Source organism: Typopeltis vanoorti, chromosome 11, assembly GCF_054136105.1.
Source record: "Typopeltis vanoorti isolate ZY-2024b chromosome 11, IOZ_Tvanoo_1.0, whole genome shotgun sequence".
Lineage (NCBI taxonomy): Eukaryota > Metazoa > Arthropoda > Arachnida > Uropygi > Thelyphonidae > Typopeltis > Typopeltis vanoorti.
The window spans coordinates 14,356,442-14,374,854 of NC_143559.1; the positions used below are offsets into that span (position 1 = coordinate 14,356,442).

Here is an 18,413-nt window from a genome sequence, read left to right on the forward strand (position 1 = left end):
AAAGAATTTCGTGTAGTGATTAAACATTACTTTTTGAAAGGCAAAACAGCTCAGGAAACCAAAGCTAAGCCTGATAAACATTATGGCGTCTGCACCTTTGATTAGAACGGTTTATAAGTGGTTTAGTAACTTCGAAGTGGCCACATGAGCACAAGTGATGCTGAATGTTCTGGACGCCCTGTTAAGGTGACTACTCCAGAAATTATTGAAAATATCCATGATATGATGATGGATGATAAAAGGGTGAAGGTGTGTGAAATTGCTAAGACTGTGGGCATCTCAAATGATCGCTTACATAATATTTTACACGAACATTTACATATGACAAAATTATCCGCAAGATGTAAGTACCACGTTTGCTCACACTGGATCAAAAGCATCAACGTGTGAACTGTTGCAAAATTGTTCGATTTACACTACGAAGTCCTTTCGCATCTCCCCCCCCCCCCAAGATAGTAATCTGAGGGAGCCAAACATGAAAAAATGGCTGGCAGGAAAGAGATTTTCATCAAACGATGAGGTGATTGCCAAAACAACTGCTTATTTTGAAGAATTCGATAAATCATATTATATGGATAGGATCAAAAAACTTGAGCATTGTTGGACTGAGTGCATAGACCTCAAAGGAGACTATGTTGAAAAATAAAAAATGTCCCAAAAAATTGTTTTCTTCATTTTTGCACGGACTTACAAATTAATATTCAAAGATAAACATATCTACATTAACTTTGTTGTATTCTGTGCCAATTTCTTAATAGATATTCATGAGAGGAAACCAGTAATTATTTTCTCAATAATGAATCATCTACTTATTATAAATTTTATTCCACGTGAGCTGTTATTTGTTGGGGTCGAATTTGTTTATCTCTTATATGTCATCTTAGGTTTTTAACCATATCATTCCATGTCTTTCCATTATGAATAGAAATGCAGGTATAATCTCTAGTATAGCAATCCCTCGATTAATCCACCTCCAATTAGTGCGTCATTTTTTTTCTATACCCAAATTCGATTAGTGCTCCTATATACATCTTAAAAATAAATGTTACAGATTTTAAAAATTTTTTATCTATTATTTAAATTAAGGGGATATTAAATCCCACATTGTTTTAAAACCAAATAAGAAACTCAAAGATGATCAGAATCAAAGAGTTTCATGCTGAATATAGTAACTATAAAAGTATCGGCGACTACTAGCGTAAGCTAAAGCACAGTACAAACTAGGGCAACTCGTAGCAAAGGTGGAGAAAGTTCTGATCTCTATTCTTAGTATTTCACTAGTGTTGCCCTAGTTTGCTCTACGTGCTTTAGCTTACGCTAGTAGTCGCCGAAACTTTTATAGTTACTATATTCGGCATGAAACTCTTTGATTCTGATCTTTGAGTTTCTTATTCAGTTTTAAAACAATGTGGGATTTAATATCCCCTTAATTTGAATAATATTTACATCGCCAAAATGAAGCCTATTGGCTCTTTATTTTATAAAATTTTCTGTCTATACATTTTTATGGCTAACTATTTTAAAAAAAATCACTCACCAGGAGTAAATAATTTAGTTACTGATTTAAAACAGTTTGCCAAGTTATTTTTTAATGCCATACATTACTAAGCTATTTCTATGTATACTGTTAAAAATTTACCACCAAAATTTATGTCGTTTACTAATCACATAGCATTTTGATGACCATATCTCATGCCTCCTTTGCATTTGTTTTCCTTACTTTTTTTTTTATTTTAAAGTATTTTCCCAACCTTTTATCATGAGTAAAAGAATTAGTGAGCAAAAAAGTGGAAGTGTGAAAATGATCCGAAAAGTAATCTCATTGGAAATAAAGAAAAATGAACAAGGCGAGTCCAGAGCAAAGATAGGACAAGAACACAAATATGAGTGAATCAACTGTAAGAGCAATTTTAAGCAAAGCTGCTGAATAAGAGAAAGGTAAGACTGCTTCAAGTTCATCATGCATACCGACCACTCGAAATCAAGTATTATAATGATTGCATTAGAGAGACTTTTTTTCCTACATGGATCGAAGATTGTAAGCAAAAACGGATCCCGCTAAGCACCAACCTTATTAAATCAAAAGCATTAAGACTCTTTGCAACCTTGAAAGAAAGGGATATCAATGGAGGAAAAGAAGAAGAATTCCATGCTAGTGCTAGGTGGTTTAAGCATTTCATAAAGAGAAATTGCCTACATAATGTTCAAATCACAGGCAAAGCTGCAAGTGCAGATAAGGAGGGGGCTATTGTAACTAACAAATATTTAATATTGATGAAACTGGCCTTTTTTGGAAGCGAGTGTCTTCCAAGACTTTTCTGGCAAAATTACAGAAATCTCAGCCTGGTTATACAGTTGCAAAGTTGAATGAAATTACTGCTAACAATATGCGAGCCATTTGGAAGCACATTCTTCCACATTGTGCAAATGATTTTAGAGGCTTTTCAAATGAAGTAAATGTTAAAATCTCATTCTGAGAAGTTGAATGATTCCGACCTGCTAAATTTAAATGCACAGCGGGAAGATCCTGAAGATTATATAGAAGATTTAATCACTGACGAACAGAAACAATTGCAAAATATTTTTCTTACAATCGAAGTTTTTAAACGGCAATGCTTAGAGGCTGACCCTGGTGAAGAGAGAAGCAGTAAAATTTACAGAATAGTAGAAGCAATAGGGCCATATCGTCAGTTGTATGAAAAAAAAAAAAACAGAATACCCGCCAAACTATTATCTCAACTATTTGTTAAGAAGTAGAATAAATAAATTTATATTCTGAATATGCTTTGTCTTTCAGCTTCATGGTTTTCTTTAAACTGGGCCCTGAAACATATCCTAATTATTATTACATCACACCTCCAGGGAGTCCAAAGACTCATCAAGGGAGGGCATCTACTCTAGAACTCCTCGTCTCACTACTCCACCACCTTTCATCATGTAACACCAACGCCATCTACTGCCGACTACCACCACTAGTACTTTCACAGAATTACAAACATCCATACCCACAGTGGGATTTGAACCCGCAGCCTTTTGGCTGGAGATCAGTTTTTTTTTTTTCTTTTATAAAATAAATTTAAGGTCAAAAAAAGAAATTTGAGGAACGAATTATACTTTTTCCCATAGGTAATTATATTTTATTAGTGCATTTTCGATTAATGTGCCTGTTTTAAAGAACACATTAGCCTCATTAATCAAGGGATTGTTGTATATGAAGTCTGATGCACAATACTGAATCATGATCTATTTGTAAGTTGAACATTCTAGCAGTGCTAACTGTGATGAATTATTAGGACTGGACTGATAGCAGCTTCTGAAGAAATTTAGTGTAATCTTGTAGGAAGTGGTTTGTAATATCAAAAAGTACTTAAGAAAAATAAACAATTTGCTAATATTATATGCTGAGATAACCCAAAAATCTCTTGTATTTATTATCATTCAGTGCTGAGGCAGCCTTAAATGAACATAAAACTTGTTATTTTTGCTTGAATTGCTAAGTAATGGATAAAAATCCTTTCCTTTACAACCAGTAGGCTGCCTGTTCAAATTCCACCACAGTTTGGATTTTTGTAGAATGGTTTCAAAAGAATACAGTTCATGTTTTCCAACCTGTTTTTGTGATTTTTTTTTATCAGCAGTTTGAGTCTTGAATACTTGTAACAGATATATTTAGAAAGAAATATCAGTAAAAAAATTGTTACATAAATAACACCATGAATCTGTAGAAAAACATTATACATGATTTAATATCAGAAAAATGCTTCCTGCATATCCTTCTGATAACTTGCAACATATGAGGATAATTTCAGAAGTTCTGCACACAGTTCATGCATAGTCATTGGGATGTGTAATAATTTCCACCTTCATGTTATTATAAGCTATACTCTGAATAACAATGTTGTGTGTTTGTTTTGGTTTCTGGTTCTTGTTCTGCAAAATCAGACTTCGGAATTGAAGAGGAAAGATATAGAAAGATATTATGCAGTGTAGAGCAATATGTTTCATGTGATGCATCAGGTCTTGTATTCTTGCAGGAATGCAAAACCAAACATTGAGCAGCAGTGGTAAGGCAGAATATACCTTGTCTAGTCATAAATATTGTTACAACTTAAACTGCACATAAACCTTTAATCTATTAGTAAATCATTTACAACTTTGTTATACAAACCACATGTATAACATGCATATAGCAGGACTCAATGTTTGAAATGTACCCCTTTTGTCTTCACGCACACCCAAAATCTGTGAGGTGACATATCGATGGTGGCACGCACAACATCCAATGGAAATGCTGCCACTTCTCACCCTAAATCCACCTTCAGGCTGGCAGTGCTGGAGTGTTGTTTCTTGCAAGTGCCTTCCTCAAGCTCTGACCACAGTTTAACATCCAATAGATTCAGATTGGGATTACCAGATGGCCAATCAGATGGTGATATGAGTTTGGCACATTCACCTCCACCCACTGTTGTGTGGTCCTCGCCTTGTGTATGGGGCTGAGTCCTTCCAACTGCTTATAATGAAACAAGGTGTTGTCACAGGTACTAGCACAGTGTCTTGATACACTTCGGCAGAGGTTTTGGCCCCTTTTTGCAGAAATGCAACTCGGATACCCCCCCCCCCCGATACATCATCTCCCTAGCAATCCATCACTGAAGTTGGGTGATGACCTTTTAGTTAAGATTTTCTATCGAAGAGTTGTGAACTGCCAAAACGATTGGATATATGCCCTGGATGGTCCCACAGCATGGGCCTTAGCACATATCCAATCATTTTGACAGTTAAACGACTCTTCAGTGGAAAATCTTCTCATCTGTGAAGAGGATATCTCTGTGTCTGTTGTTTGCCGAAGAAGCACCTTTATCACCCTCTGCTGCATAAGTTGTGGTGTTAGGAAGTGTCCAGTAGAACAGTGAAAGGCTCTAACCTCCAGGTCATTAGTTAGTACAAATGACATCATTCTCTGCGAAATGTTCATGCCTGGAGTCATCACTTTCTGCGTTCTCACAGGATTACGGTAGAGGCATGCCTAGACAGCCCTCACAAGCTGTTAGATAGTATTATTTGTGTTCATGTGTATGTGTGTGTACACACACACACATATATATATATATATAATGCACACACACACACACACACTACATAATCTGTTGGCCTGGTGGCTGAGGGATATCACTCCACCTCTCAGCACTGTATAAGGTGCAGGTGTGAATCCCATTGTGAGTGATTTTTGTGCATGTCTTCAGGTAGGAGATGATTTTCATTGCATATGTGAGATCACCACTCTGCTCATCAGAAATATGAAGTAACATGTTTGTTCTGTAGAGTAGCATTTCTGGATTATTTAACCAGTCCATTTATTCTAATATACAATAGGTTTACAACCTTACACATAAATAAATATAAGCTGTTAAATTTAAATCATGCATTCACTCACTCTCTCTTTCTTTCACACTAAGGAATGTAGGAGCTCTTAAAAAAAAAAAAAAAGTAGCTGTGATAAAGATATTTGCAAACTTTTTAGAACTTGCAGCCTGTTTTTTGGAGAATACAAATACTCTCTACTCAGCTATCTAGATTGAACAGGAAAGATGAGTATAATCTTTTCCACTGTGCAGTTAAGTAATTTGACATTCAATTCATATTCTGTTGACATATAAAAAAAATACTCATTAGAATTGCTCATTTTGGTATAAAAGAAGAAAAATATCCATGTATCCATTTAATAACAGCAATCGGCTTATCCTTTATGAAAGCAATTGTTTACTATTAATTGCTTAGCATATTCATAAGAATTGCTTTAATCAGAAACAATCTTTATGCTTAACTGAATTAATAGCTTATATTCATAATTGATAAGCTTAACACAAACTCCACCCAAGATTCTGTATGTCTACATTGTATTAGTGATTTTTATTAATGTTTCACAGGCCTGACAGCTATTGATGTGTGTAAAACATAAATGCAACTTCTAGACATGAGATTCTATACTGTTAAGAAGAATTTTTGTCCTCACAACAGTTCAAAACAGCTATTGGGTTGGTAAAACTTTGAAAAGAAGCAATTATAAAAGGAATTCATTCATAAATATACATATTTAATTTACCTTCTTCACTAAAAATCGTGCATATGTAGCTCAAATGGTTTACTTGTTCTATAGGATCTCCATTCACAATGTAGTTGATATATTTTCAAAGCTTCTGCCTATTTTCATTGTCTTTTGTCTTGTTATTGCTGACCTTCACAACATATCTATTACAACAGTAATTTAATTTAGTCAAGGAATCTTGCAGACTTGTAGTGGATTTATTTAGAAGTATAACATCATCCGCATAAAGCAAACAGCTGACATTGACATCTCTAATTTTGATATCAGATTTAATACCACTTTCCTTCGTAATGTGATCCATATAGATAATGAATAACAGAAGGGATAATGTACATCCTTGTCTGACACCAGATTTAACATTAAACCATCTTCTTGTACTTCCTTCAATTTTAACTGCTGACTTGCAACTCAGATAAAGACTAAGTATTGCTTGATATAATGCCCATTGACAACATATAACTGTAATGTTTCGAATAGCTTCTCTTTCTTGGCACCTTGTCATGCTTTTCCAGATCTACAAAACTTAAATACAGATCTTTGTTATATTCCCATGATTTCTTAACTATTTGTCATAAAGTGAAAATCTGATCCTGACGTCCTCTATTTGGCCTGAATCCATCTTGTTTTTCACCAAGTTTCCCTTCCACAACAATCCTTCTCAACTGTTTCTAAAGTATACTTGCATAAATCTTACCAGGAACACTCAGTAGTAAAATACCATTGTAATTCTCACATTCAGTTTTATTTCCCTTTTTTTTTATATGAGTACTATGAAGCGCTCCACTCCAATCATCTGGAATTCATCCCTCTATCCAGGCCTTCTGAACTATGCAGTGTAGCCACTGTAATACTTTTATACCTCCATACTTGAGCATTTCTGGTTGAATATCATCTACTCCAGCTGCCTTTCCACATTTCAAGCTTTTGATGACTTTTTCTACTTTAAGTATGGATTTGTATTCCTGATTGCATGCCTGGTCAGTGTTTTTTACTACTGTGCTGTCACTGATCTACAGTTCACATCTTGGATTGTTTCATTTAGCAATTTTTCGAAGTAATTACTCCATGCCTCAAGGATATCTTTTTCTCCAGTTTTCATGTCATCTTTATCATCTCTCATTCCTTTTATAGCATTCTTTCCTCCACATCTGAGCTTCGTCAACACCCTCCAGAATATCTTGCAACCTTCTTGATATTTATGTTCTATGTTCTTACCAAAGTTTTCCCATGACTTTTGTTTAGCTAGTTTTTAATACTGTTTAGATTTCTTACATTTGTCTCTGTATTCTTTAAGAGCACAAGCTGACTTATTTGCCAGGAACTTTTGATATGCTTTCTTCTTTTCTTTCACTGCCTCTTTAACTTCCTGTGTCCACCCTGGAATTTTGATTTTTCTATCCTTGCATACAATCTCATCACATGCCTCTCTGGCTGAATCAATCAATATTTTCTTCAGGACTTGCTACTGAATCTCCCAAGTTTGGTTCCTGTTCTCAAACTCTTTCATTTGTTTTTCAATAATGTTTGTGTATTTTAGTCGGCAGTTCACATCTTAGAGCTGCTCAACTTTTATTTGCTTTAAATTCACAACTCATACTCATATAATATTATGCATGTTGTATGCAGCCCAGTTCCGTTCCCACTATTTAATGTTTTTTTGAAAACGACAAGGTACACATGCACTACTTGGTAGTAGTAGTCATAACAGTAATGCAAACACACAGTAACTTGTGCTTTCCATTTCCATGTTAACAAAGCACAGTGTATGTTGGTTATGTGAATGAATTTATATTTTTTTATTATTATTATTAGACACCTCCAGGGAGTCCAAAGACTCATCGAGGGAGGACACCTGCTCTACAACTCTCTCTCCACCACTCAATCTACCAGCTGACCGCAACTACACCAACGCCACCTACCATCACCCACCACCACCACTAGTATATTCCAAGTACAATCACAAACATCCACGCCCATGGCGGGATTCGAACCTGCAGCCTTTTGGCTGGAGAGCGGATGCGTTAACCACTTGGCCAGCTAGGCTGGCCGAGTGGTTAGCATATCCGCTTCTTAAAAAAATCATTAAAATAATGAATTTTTTTTTTTACATCATGGACAATAAAAAGAAGAAAACGTATCACTATCATGAAAAATGGGAACAAGATTAATTTTTATGACAAATTGTTGTTCAAGTAAACAGTCCATCACTGATCTATAGTTATTGGAGAAGTGGACTTGCATAAAAATTAGTGGACATCACTGATATAAAGGATACAGCAATGGGCTCTCCTAGGCCAGTTTTTAAATGAAACATTTTGAAAGATATGCTCTTGATGCTACCACTCTTAAATCTTCATTATAGCTAAAGTACATTGATGTGTTATCTATTTGGCCACATGGCCGAAAATTATGCTTGTTTCTTCTTCATCTCAACAGCTGACACCTCAAAATTCAGTTCACTATGGAAAAAACAGTATTGTTTCTTTCTTGTCTGTCTTTTTTAGACTCTTGAATCATGTCTTACTAATGGTATACTTTCTGTTTCAGCTTACAGAAAACCTACCTACACATGTAAATATGTTCATAAACTTTTGCATCATTTCCTCTCCCAGCAATATGATATTATAAAAACATTTAACAGATCCTTCAGCCTCTGCTTCAACTAGTACTTAAGCCTAAATACACAAAGGTGGTGGTTAGCATCATGCTATATTCTACTGCTTGGGCAAAGTCTTCTCCTAATTTTCTTTGCTCTTTTCTCCCTCTCACAGGCTATTCTCATACAGTTGTTTCTCACTGTTCCTACAACCACATCTCTCTCTCTCTCAGTATGTCAATGTGCACAGTATAATAGAATCCATCAGCTTTCTTCTGAAAGAGAAAGAGAGATAGATGGATAAGTTTCCCTTCATCCACTGGTCTCCAGAGAGTTTCTATGCTTTTATTCTATGCTTAGGTTATTCTGGAATTTCTAAGACTTATCTGTTTTTACAAGGATGTTATTTATTCCAGATAGGTACACACTATTCAAGGTGATATTGTCCAACAAAATGGGATTTTGAGCTATTGGTCTTTATTTTGTGTGAAATTCATTTCAAGTCCACCTGTTTGCTTCTGTTATTATTATTATTATGCGACACCTCCAGGGAGTCTAAAGACTCATCGAGGGAGGGCTTACTACTCCACAACTCCGTCTCTACCACTCAGTCCAACTACAATGAAACTGAACTACACCAACGCCATCTACCGCCCGCCACCACCACCACTAGTATTTTCACAGACAATCACAAACATCAATGCCCACAGCAGGATTCATACTTGCAGCCTTTTGGCTGGAGAGCAGATATGCCAACTACTCGGCCAGCTAGGCCAGCAGTTAATTTTTTGTTGTTCAGTTAATTTTTCATTCCCATCAATTCACTGGAACTCCTAGCCAAATATGAGGAAACTCAAGATCCAGCTATTGCTAAGGAGCTCATATCAACCCTGGATAAAAACAGAAAGGAAAGATGGATCTCAACCATCAATGAACTCGATTTCATCACATCTAGTCGGAGAAGCTGGTCACTTTTGAGAAAATTAAGTGGAGCAGAGCCAGCGACACACAAAACAACAAAGATAACTCCTGATCAAATGGCTAACCATTTATTGAAAACCTCCAAGATTCCCAGCTCTACCAGGAAAATTGCTGTACAAGCAAATCAGACAAATCCTGAAGACGGAACCCAAGCTTTTTGAACTCATACACACCCAATATCTCGGGAAGAGGTACAAATAGCCTTAAAACTTGTCAAGAATGGCAAAGCTGCAGGAGTGGATGGTATACTCCCTGAATTCCTAAAACATCTTAGTCAACATGGCCAAGCATGGCTGGCTGCCCTTTTCTTAGAAATCATCATGTCTGGTAAATTACCAAAGCTGTGGCGGGAAGCCGAAATAATTGCCGTGTCCAAACCAGGGAAAGATCCAAATGAAGTGAAAAACCTACGACCTATCTCCTTGCTTTGCACCACTTTTAAGCTCTTTGAAAGAATTCTCCTTAAAAGAATTTCACCACTCATCGAAAGAGCACTCCCGATTGAACAAGCTGGCTTCAGGCCAGGAAGAAGTTGCTGTGACCAGGTCCTGGCCCTGACAACTCAAATTGAAGCAGGCTTCCAGAAGAAACTTAAATCTGGAGCCACTTTCATTGATCTAACATCTGCTTATGACACTGTCTGGATCAGGGGCCTCCTCCTAAAACTAGGAAATATTATAAAGTGTAAAAAAACTCTACAACTGTTTGAATCTATTCTCTCCAATAGAAAGATCCGGGTCCATATTGGGAGAAAAAAGAACAGGCTCAGATTCCTTTACAATGGTCTTCCTCAGGGCTCTGTGTTATCCCCTATACTTTTTAACATCTACGTGTATGATCTACCTCATACGAAATCAAGCAAGTATATGTATGCCGATGACCTAGCGATCTTACATCAGTCCACCTCCTTTACCAACCTAGTATCAACCTTGAATACGGACCTGAACACCCTGAAGAGTACTTCAAGCAGTGGTACTTGAAGCCAAATCCAACGAAAACCATGTCCTCAGTATTTCACCTGTACAATGTAGAGGTGAATCGACAACTCAACCTTTCCTTCTGTGGAAAAATGGTAGAACATGAGCCTCACCCAAAATACCTTGGAGTGAGCCTGGACAGAAGCCTAACCTATAAAAGGCACATCATCAACCTCTCCAATAAAATTAAAACCAGAAATAACATCATTTCAAGGCTTACTGGAACAACCTGGGGTTGTGGTGCAGAAGTCCTAAGGTCGTCTGCACTAGCCCTCGCATTCTCTGCAGCAGAATATTGTGCCCCTGTCTGGGAAAGAAGTACACACACTAACATTATAGACACCCAGCTGAATTCTACCACGCACACAATTAGTGGGACAGTGAAAAGCATCCCTCTCTCCTGGCTGCCTGTTCTATGTAACATTGCTCCACCACACATATGGAGAAGACAAGCCTCGATTAATGAATTTAATAAGCAATGAGCAACCCACTCCTACCCCTACAACAGACTCTCATAAACTCACCTAGTCTTCGCCTGAAATCTAGAAAGCCTCTCTGGTCCATGGATGAACTCTCTTCAGCTGCGCTGCCATCAATATCTGACATATGGAGAGAATACTGGTCCAACAATCTCCCAACAAACGGCTTCCTGGTAGAAGATCCCTGTGCTCCATAGCCTGGTTTTGATCTTCCTAGGAAGATTTGGTCATCCTTAAACAGGATCAGAACTAGCCAGGGCAGATGTGGCTATCTTCTACATAAATGGGGGCTGTCAGATCACCCTTATTGTGATTGTTCTCCCGTGGCTCAGACGATTACTCATATTGTGTACTACTGCCTAAGGTGCCAATTTCACGGTGGTGGCCTAGAGGACATCCACAAGGTGACGGATGAGGCCTTGAATTGGCTTTCCAGCCTGGACCTTGACCTATAGTTGGTATGATGGTGCAGTGGTTATGGAGGAAACAGAAGATCACGGTCCCGGCTCACTACGAAGACGTTATTCTCATAATTACTCTCATAGCCCTCATCATAGTATCAGCAGAACTCCTCCTCATGTTAGATGATGATGATACAGTGTGAAATAGGCCTCTTCTAATGGATCAAATTTTCTCACACAAGACACAACTGCTCTCTACTTAAACCTTGAATACAGCTACTTTTATGTTGTAAAGTGTTGTGAGAACATGCAGCCTTGTCATACTTGGTGCAGCTGGAGACGATAATTGTCTCTGGCTTAATTATGACAAGTTACTTTTGCTTTATATTTTATAAAAAAAAAAAAAAAGGAAAGACTTAGAAAGCAGGTTGTGCCTTTTATGTAATGAACTTTTATACGTTAAGATTTTCATCGTTTGTTTCTGGAAATTGTGATTGTACTTTTCACTTACCAGTTTTCATGTATCCATAAGCATAAATAAACTGGGTCTTCTGAGAAGATGGCAATATCATTAGCAAATCAAACTGTTTGGCTTCTTTCTTAAGTTCTTTCTTTTAAGGTTACATGGTGATCAGCATTCATATTTATGAATTTAGGGACACAAAAGATGTGTTGAAATGATTGTTTTACATATGAATAAAATAACACTTGACGTTTCGGCCCCTGTATTGAGGTCATCATCAGAAAGATATATGTGTATAGGAAACCAATATACATGCTCTTGCACTCTATAAAGATAAATTAAATCTACGCTGTTAATCTTTTTCTTAGCCTGACCTCTAGTGATAAAAAAATAGAATAAAATAAAATAAATAAAAATAATAGAAATAAAAAATAAATAATTAATAAATAAATAAAAAAAAAACTACAATAAACTTTGCTCAAGTCCTCCTGTACTAAGATTCTTCTGGATTTGTACAGTTCAGATTGTTATACTATGATTTTCTTCTGGATTTGTACAGTTCAAGTTGCTGTTGAATGTTAAGGGGGAAAAAAAAAAAAGACTTCACCAAGTCTTCTTGTATTGGGATTTTTCTTTTGTTTGTTCTGGTTGCTATAAAGATTGCAAATGGGTCCTCCACAGTCTTGGAATGGTTAGGCCATCATTTTTGTTCAGATTTAGATTATGTTCAGAGTTTGAAATGCTCAAACATAATCTAAATCTGAACAAAAATGATGCCTAACCATTCCAAGAATATGGAGGACCCATTTGCAACCTCTCTAGCAACCAGAACAAACAAAAGAAAAATCCCAATACAAAAGAAGACTTGGTGAAGTTTTTTTTTCCCCTTAACATTCAATAGCAACTTGAACTGTACAAGTCCAGAAGAAAATCGTAGTATAACAATCTGAACTGTACAAATCCAGAAGAATCTTAGTACAGAAGGACTTTAGCAGTTTATTGTAGTTTTTTTTATTTATTTATTAATTATTTATTTTATTTTATTTTTATCACTAGGGATCAGGCTAAGAAAAAGATTAATTAACAGCATAAATTTAATTTACCTTTATAGAGTGCAAGAGCATGTAGATTTGTTTCCTATACACGTATCTTTCTGATGATGACCTCAATACAGGGGTCGAAACGTCAAGTGTTATTTTATTAATAATAAGTAAAATAATCATGTCAACACATATGTTTTGTGTCCCTAAATTCATATATATGAATTCTTTTTAAGTATTTATTACCCTTCTTGGTCAAAATAAGTTTTTGGACATTTTAGACATTGAAAGTGCTACCGTAAAAAAAAAAAAAAAAAAAAAAAAAAAAAAAAAAAAAAAAACCTATAGGTTATTGAACCAGCTTGTTTATTGGTTTTGAAATTAATCTCCTCCCATTTTTTTCATGTAGCTGTTTGGATTCTGCTGTAAATGGGATATAATGGAAATAATCAGTTATTTTAGAACTGTATAATTATGAGAATAAACTAAGAGCATGGTAGAAAAAAGAAGAAATATGATTCATGAAATAAATTACTGAATAGAGAATAACTGTTTTGTGGTTAACTGCATTGAAGATTTTGGAGAAATTTATTTTTTGATTGAATAGTTCTGTTTGTATTTTTTTAAACTGTTAAGTTACTTTTATTTAAGTTTTATTTTTGGTACCTATTAGGTGATATTTATAGCAATTAAAAGAATGTCTCAAGGAATTTTCAGAATATTAATATGATTTTAAGTAAAACCAATGATGTTGGAATTTTTTTAGGTAACTATGAAGCTGGTGTTGGAGCATATAAGCATATATACTTTAATGTGACAAATAACACAATGAAGATATGGATTGTCACGGTAATTGCCATAATTGGCTTATATGAGACAGCCAAAAGAACTATATCACTGCTGTATATGAGACACATTCGCATTTCCATGTTGATTCTCCTTATTTCTATTATCTATCCTCATTACTACTCATGGTGGTCATATTTCAATTATTGGAATGATGACTTTTATAGCCAATGGTATCATCAGTTATTTTTTAGTTTAACTGAACTGCTGTCCACAGTAATTGTGATACACCTACTGGGTAAGTTACTTATTAGTTACTTTAAAATTACTTATTTACTGATGCAATAAATATAGGAAACATTTTAAGAAATTTTTTGTATTTAACTATAATAAAATAAAAATTGGTCAGTATTTTGAGTATTATTGAAATATGAACAGTGAAGTTTTAATAACAATATACAAAAATTATATTGTTCTTTTGCATTTTTTTTTTCATCCAGATACTAAATGTATGCAAAGAGAAGCTTGCATATGGAAGAAAAGGGACACAAGAAAATATATATATATATATACATATGTGTGGTGATCAGCTTTTACTCGGTTGTTGTACATTTGAAAAAAATATAGATTTAATGACTATAAAACCGAGATAACATATAAAGATTTTAATGATAAATACTACTAGTTTCGGCATATAGCAGCCTTCTTCAGGTATTTATAAAGGAATACTAATAAACATTGAATTATCTAAACAAACTGGAAATTACAGGTACAAATTGCCTCACATAATCGATACATAAAAACGTTGTATTTTTTCTATTTTTTGTATTTTATGCTTACACGATGCTCTGAAAGATTAAAAATCTCTATGTACAGAAAACCTACGCATACCAATAGATATCTGCATAATCTTTCTCATCATTTTCCACCACAAAAACTTGGAACTATATCTACCTTAGGACACAGAGCACGTTCTCTCTTAAATGATCAAGATGAACTACAAAAAGAAATGAATCACCTCACTCTTATTTTTAAACAAAATGGATACTCTGAAAAAACAATTAAGAAATTTCTTCTGGATCCTCCTAGGCAGTGCACAATAGAGACTATTAATTTTAAAGGTAGCATCTCCATTCCATACATTAGCACAGTCTCCAAAAAAATAGCTAAAGTCCTTAAAAAATATAATATCAGGACCTTCTTCACCACACTTCCTAAAATCCATTCTCTAATCAGCCATCCAAAACCTACTCATCACAACCTTAAGTACCCTGGAGTATATAAATTGTGGTGCGATTACAATATCCCATACTTTGGACAAACAAACAAATCTATTGAACAACGGATAGAAGAGCATAAGAGAGACATCTCTCATAAAAGATCTCATGCAACTGCATTATCCAGTCATGTTCTTTTTTCAAATAATCCTAATGATAACCAACAAAGCCACTCCTGGAATAGATCAGAAAATATCTTTTGCTGTGATGATGAGTTTGAGAGGAAAATTGTAGAATCAAGGGAAATCCTGCTGAACCCGGTCCACTTAAACAACAATTTATAGTTATAACATCCCAGATAGCCATGCTGCAGTTATTCAATATTGGCGTTCACGTGAACCTGCATGCACAATTACAATAAACAATGGCACGCCAGTTGGAACAACTTGAAAAAATACAACGTTTTTATGTATCGATTATGTGAGGCAATTTGTACCTGTAATTTCCTGTTTGTTTAGATAATTCAATGTTTATTAGTATTCCTTTATAAATACCTGAAGAAGGCTGCTATATGCCGAAACTAGTAGTATTTATCATTAAAATCTTTATATGTTATCTCGGTTTTATAGTCATTAAATCTATATTTTTTTCAAATGTATGTATGTATATATATATATGTATATATAGTAATTTCTTGTATACTGTACAAAATTTTTTGCATGCAATAAAGTTTGTTTTTATAAGGTAAATTTCATTCTTTTACCATGTTCATTCTATAAAATTGAAGCCATTGGATTAATCCTAGATTGCTATATTGTTTTTTTCTGATTTGCATATTCAGTTTTCTATGATGCTCACATCTCTCTCTCTCTCTCAGACTCCAAGCTGTCAATGAAGTGAAGCCATTTCCTTTGTGGATCTAAGTTTTACTTCTATTTTTACATGAAGAAAAGTTGAAACACGACTTTTTTTTTTTTTTTTAAATTGCCTTTTTGCATTCCTTACATCAATTTATCTTTGCTTTCCAGAAGGTTTATATCTTAATAGTGTGCTATGTAGTATTCACAGAAAGATCTCACTGAATATGAGATCCTCTTTCTATGGAATTATGGTTATCACTGAGTAATTAGTCTGTCAAAAGTACTTGCAAAAATCTTTTGTAGAATATTGATAACTAGGATTAAAAATAAAATAGAAAAGATATTAAGGCATAAGGAGCTTGATTGTAGAACAAATGCTTTACATCACATTTTTACTTTAAAGAATATCATTGAACAAAGTATATAATTTAGAACTTTATGGTTCTAAATTGTATACTTCACATACAAATCTCAATTTTATAGATTTTGCCAAAACTTTTGATCAAAGCTGTACTGATAGAGAAACATTATGTATAATTATTAGTTCTGCATTTCCTGACAAATATCTGAGAATTATAAAAGTAGTTTAATGTCTAAACTAAAATTGAAGTAAAGACAGGTGTGAGACGGGGTTGCATAATGTCTGGACTACTTCTTAGCATAGTCATTAATTTGGAAAAAACAAATTATGAAAAAAGTTATGGGTATAAGAAGAGGAATAAAATGGACTCCTATATTGCAGCAGCTAGAAGAACTAGATCAGTGGTTCAAAAGTGCTGCAATGGTGGCCTTTTGCCCATAATGACAGTCTATTTAATCGTCCTGCAAGCTCTCCACATCTCCTTGATTAACTATTATTCTACCTTGTTTCACATCGTCAGCAAACAACTGAATATTTCCTTTCAGGTTATTTCATATATCATTTATGGTTCTGACTTATGGTTCCATATCATTTATGGTTTTATCTTGCAACACACCACTAGTCACCTGTTTTCACCTCAGCTTTGCCCTTCCATATACCACTTTTTGATATCTGTCCAGCAGCCACTCTCTTAGCCACTTAACCAGTGTCATATCCATCTCCACTTGTTCTAATTTGCATAACAAAGTTCCATGCAGTATTCTGTCAAATGCCTTTGTGAAATTCAGCAAAATCATCGTATAGCCATTTCCTTTATCCAACTTAGCTGTTACTCGATTATAAAAAGTTAGTAAATTACTAAGGCATGACTGACCCGTCACAAAACCATGTTGACCCTCATACAGTATCATATTTTTATCTATCCATTCTCTCTTTTTTTTTTTTTTAACCAGTTGTTTGTTCTAGTACTTTTATCACCATGCCTTAGATACTAATTGGTCTATAATTTGCTATTATAGTCTTAGAACCTCCCTTTTGCCACTGTAATTCTAAGACTACAGTGGCAAAAGAGGTTCTAAAGAAGCAATTATTTTGCTTCTTGCCACTTCCTTGGAACTCTACCAGAGCTGTGACTTAAATTAAACTGCCTAGTGGCATTGCCATTTCCCTTGCACATTTTCGCAAAACCCTTGCTGATATCCCATCTAATCCCACAGCTGTATTTACATTGAGATTCTGCATTATTCTAAGAATCTCCAATTCATCCACCTCTGTTCCCCATTAATGTCTGTCACATAGGTTAAAGCAGTAACCTCACTAGGATGATATATATCCTTGCAAACTGGTCACTCAGTAACTCAACTATTTTATCTGCTGCTGTCTCCTTGTAACCATCATCACTTATTAAGGTTAATCTTTCATAGTCATTCTTCCTCATAATGAAAGAACTCTGGAATTTCCTTTGGCCTACTCAACTAGATTCTTCTTATAATCTGATTTTGCTTTCCTTGCCTGAGCCTTGCACTGTTCATGAGTTTGCTGGTCACCTTTCTCTTTATATACCCTCCACAGCATTTTCTTCTTCTGCAGTTCATGCTTAATGATATTACTCATCCATCTAACTCCTACCTGATTAACCCTCCTTACTCTACATATACAATTTAATATTGTTTCCTCTACATGACCCTTAACTACACTAGTGGCCAAAATTGTGGAAACCTTTTGGAAAAAGTGTATTTTTGAGATTTGATGGCTCATAACACCACTTTTTTTTTTGGTGTAATACCATAAAATTTTATCAATGGAAAGATAATTTAATCAAGAATGTAATGCAACAAAGTTTGTTCAGTTATCTGTATTCTATGAAATGTTATAGCCAAATAACCAGAAAAAAGAAGCACAACTTGCTTAGGTTGATATGAAGTTGCTTTCATTTGAATGTAGCCAATAAGCATGAGTGTTTAGAGAGCCAATCAGGTGCCATCTTGTTTTGGCAATGAGCCAATAAGGTCACAGTAGGATTCAGCTGTTGATGTCATGTATTGGAGCTGAGAGGAGGACATTTGTCAGTGTGTTATGTGATTGCTAGCAAGTTTTTTTCTGTTCTTTCATTTAGTGAGCTTGTAAAACATAATAAAATTAAATA

General features: G+C 35.0%; 1 protein-coding gene across 4 annotated transcripts in view; it reads left to right on the forward strand.

Annotated features, from left to right (window-relative positions):
* Positions 1–18,413, forward strand: part of LOC150101315 (uncharacterized) — a 338,578-nt gene that overhangs the window by 38,904 nt on the left and 281,261 nt on the right. For all 4 annotated transcript variants that reach the window (XM_090400990.1, XM_090400991.1, XM_090400992.1 and 1 more), the window contains exon 3: positions 13,810–14,127. In XM_090400990.1, the coding sequence (XP_090257116.1) occupies positions 13,810–14,127 (318 nt within the window). The remainder of the gene's footprint in view (positions 1–13,809; positions 14,128–18,413) is intronic.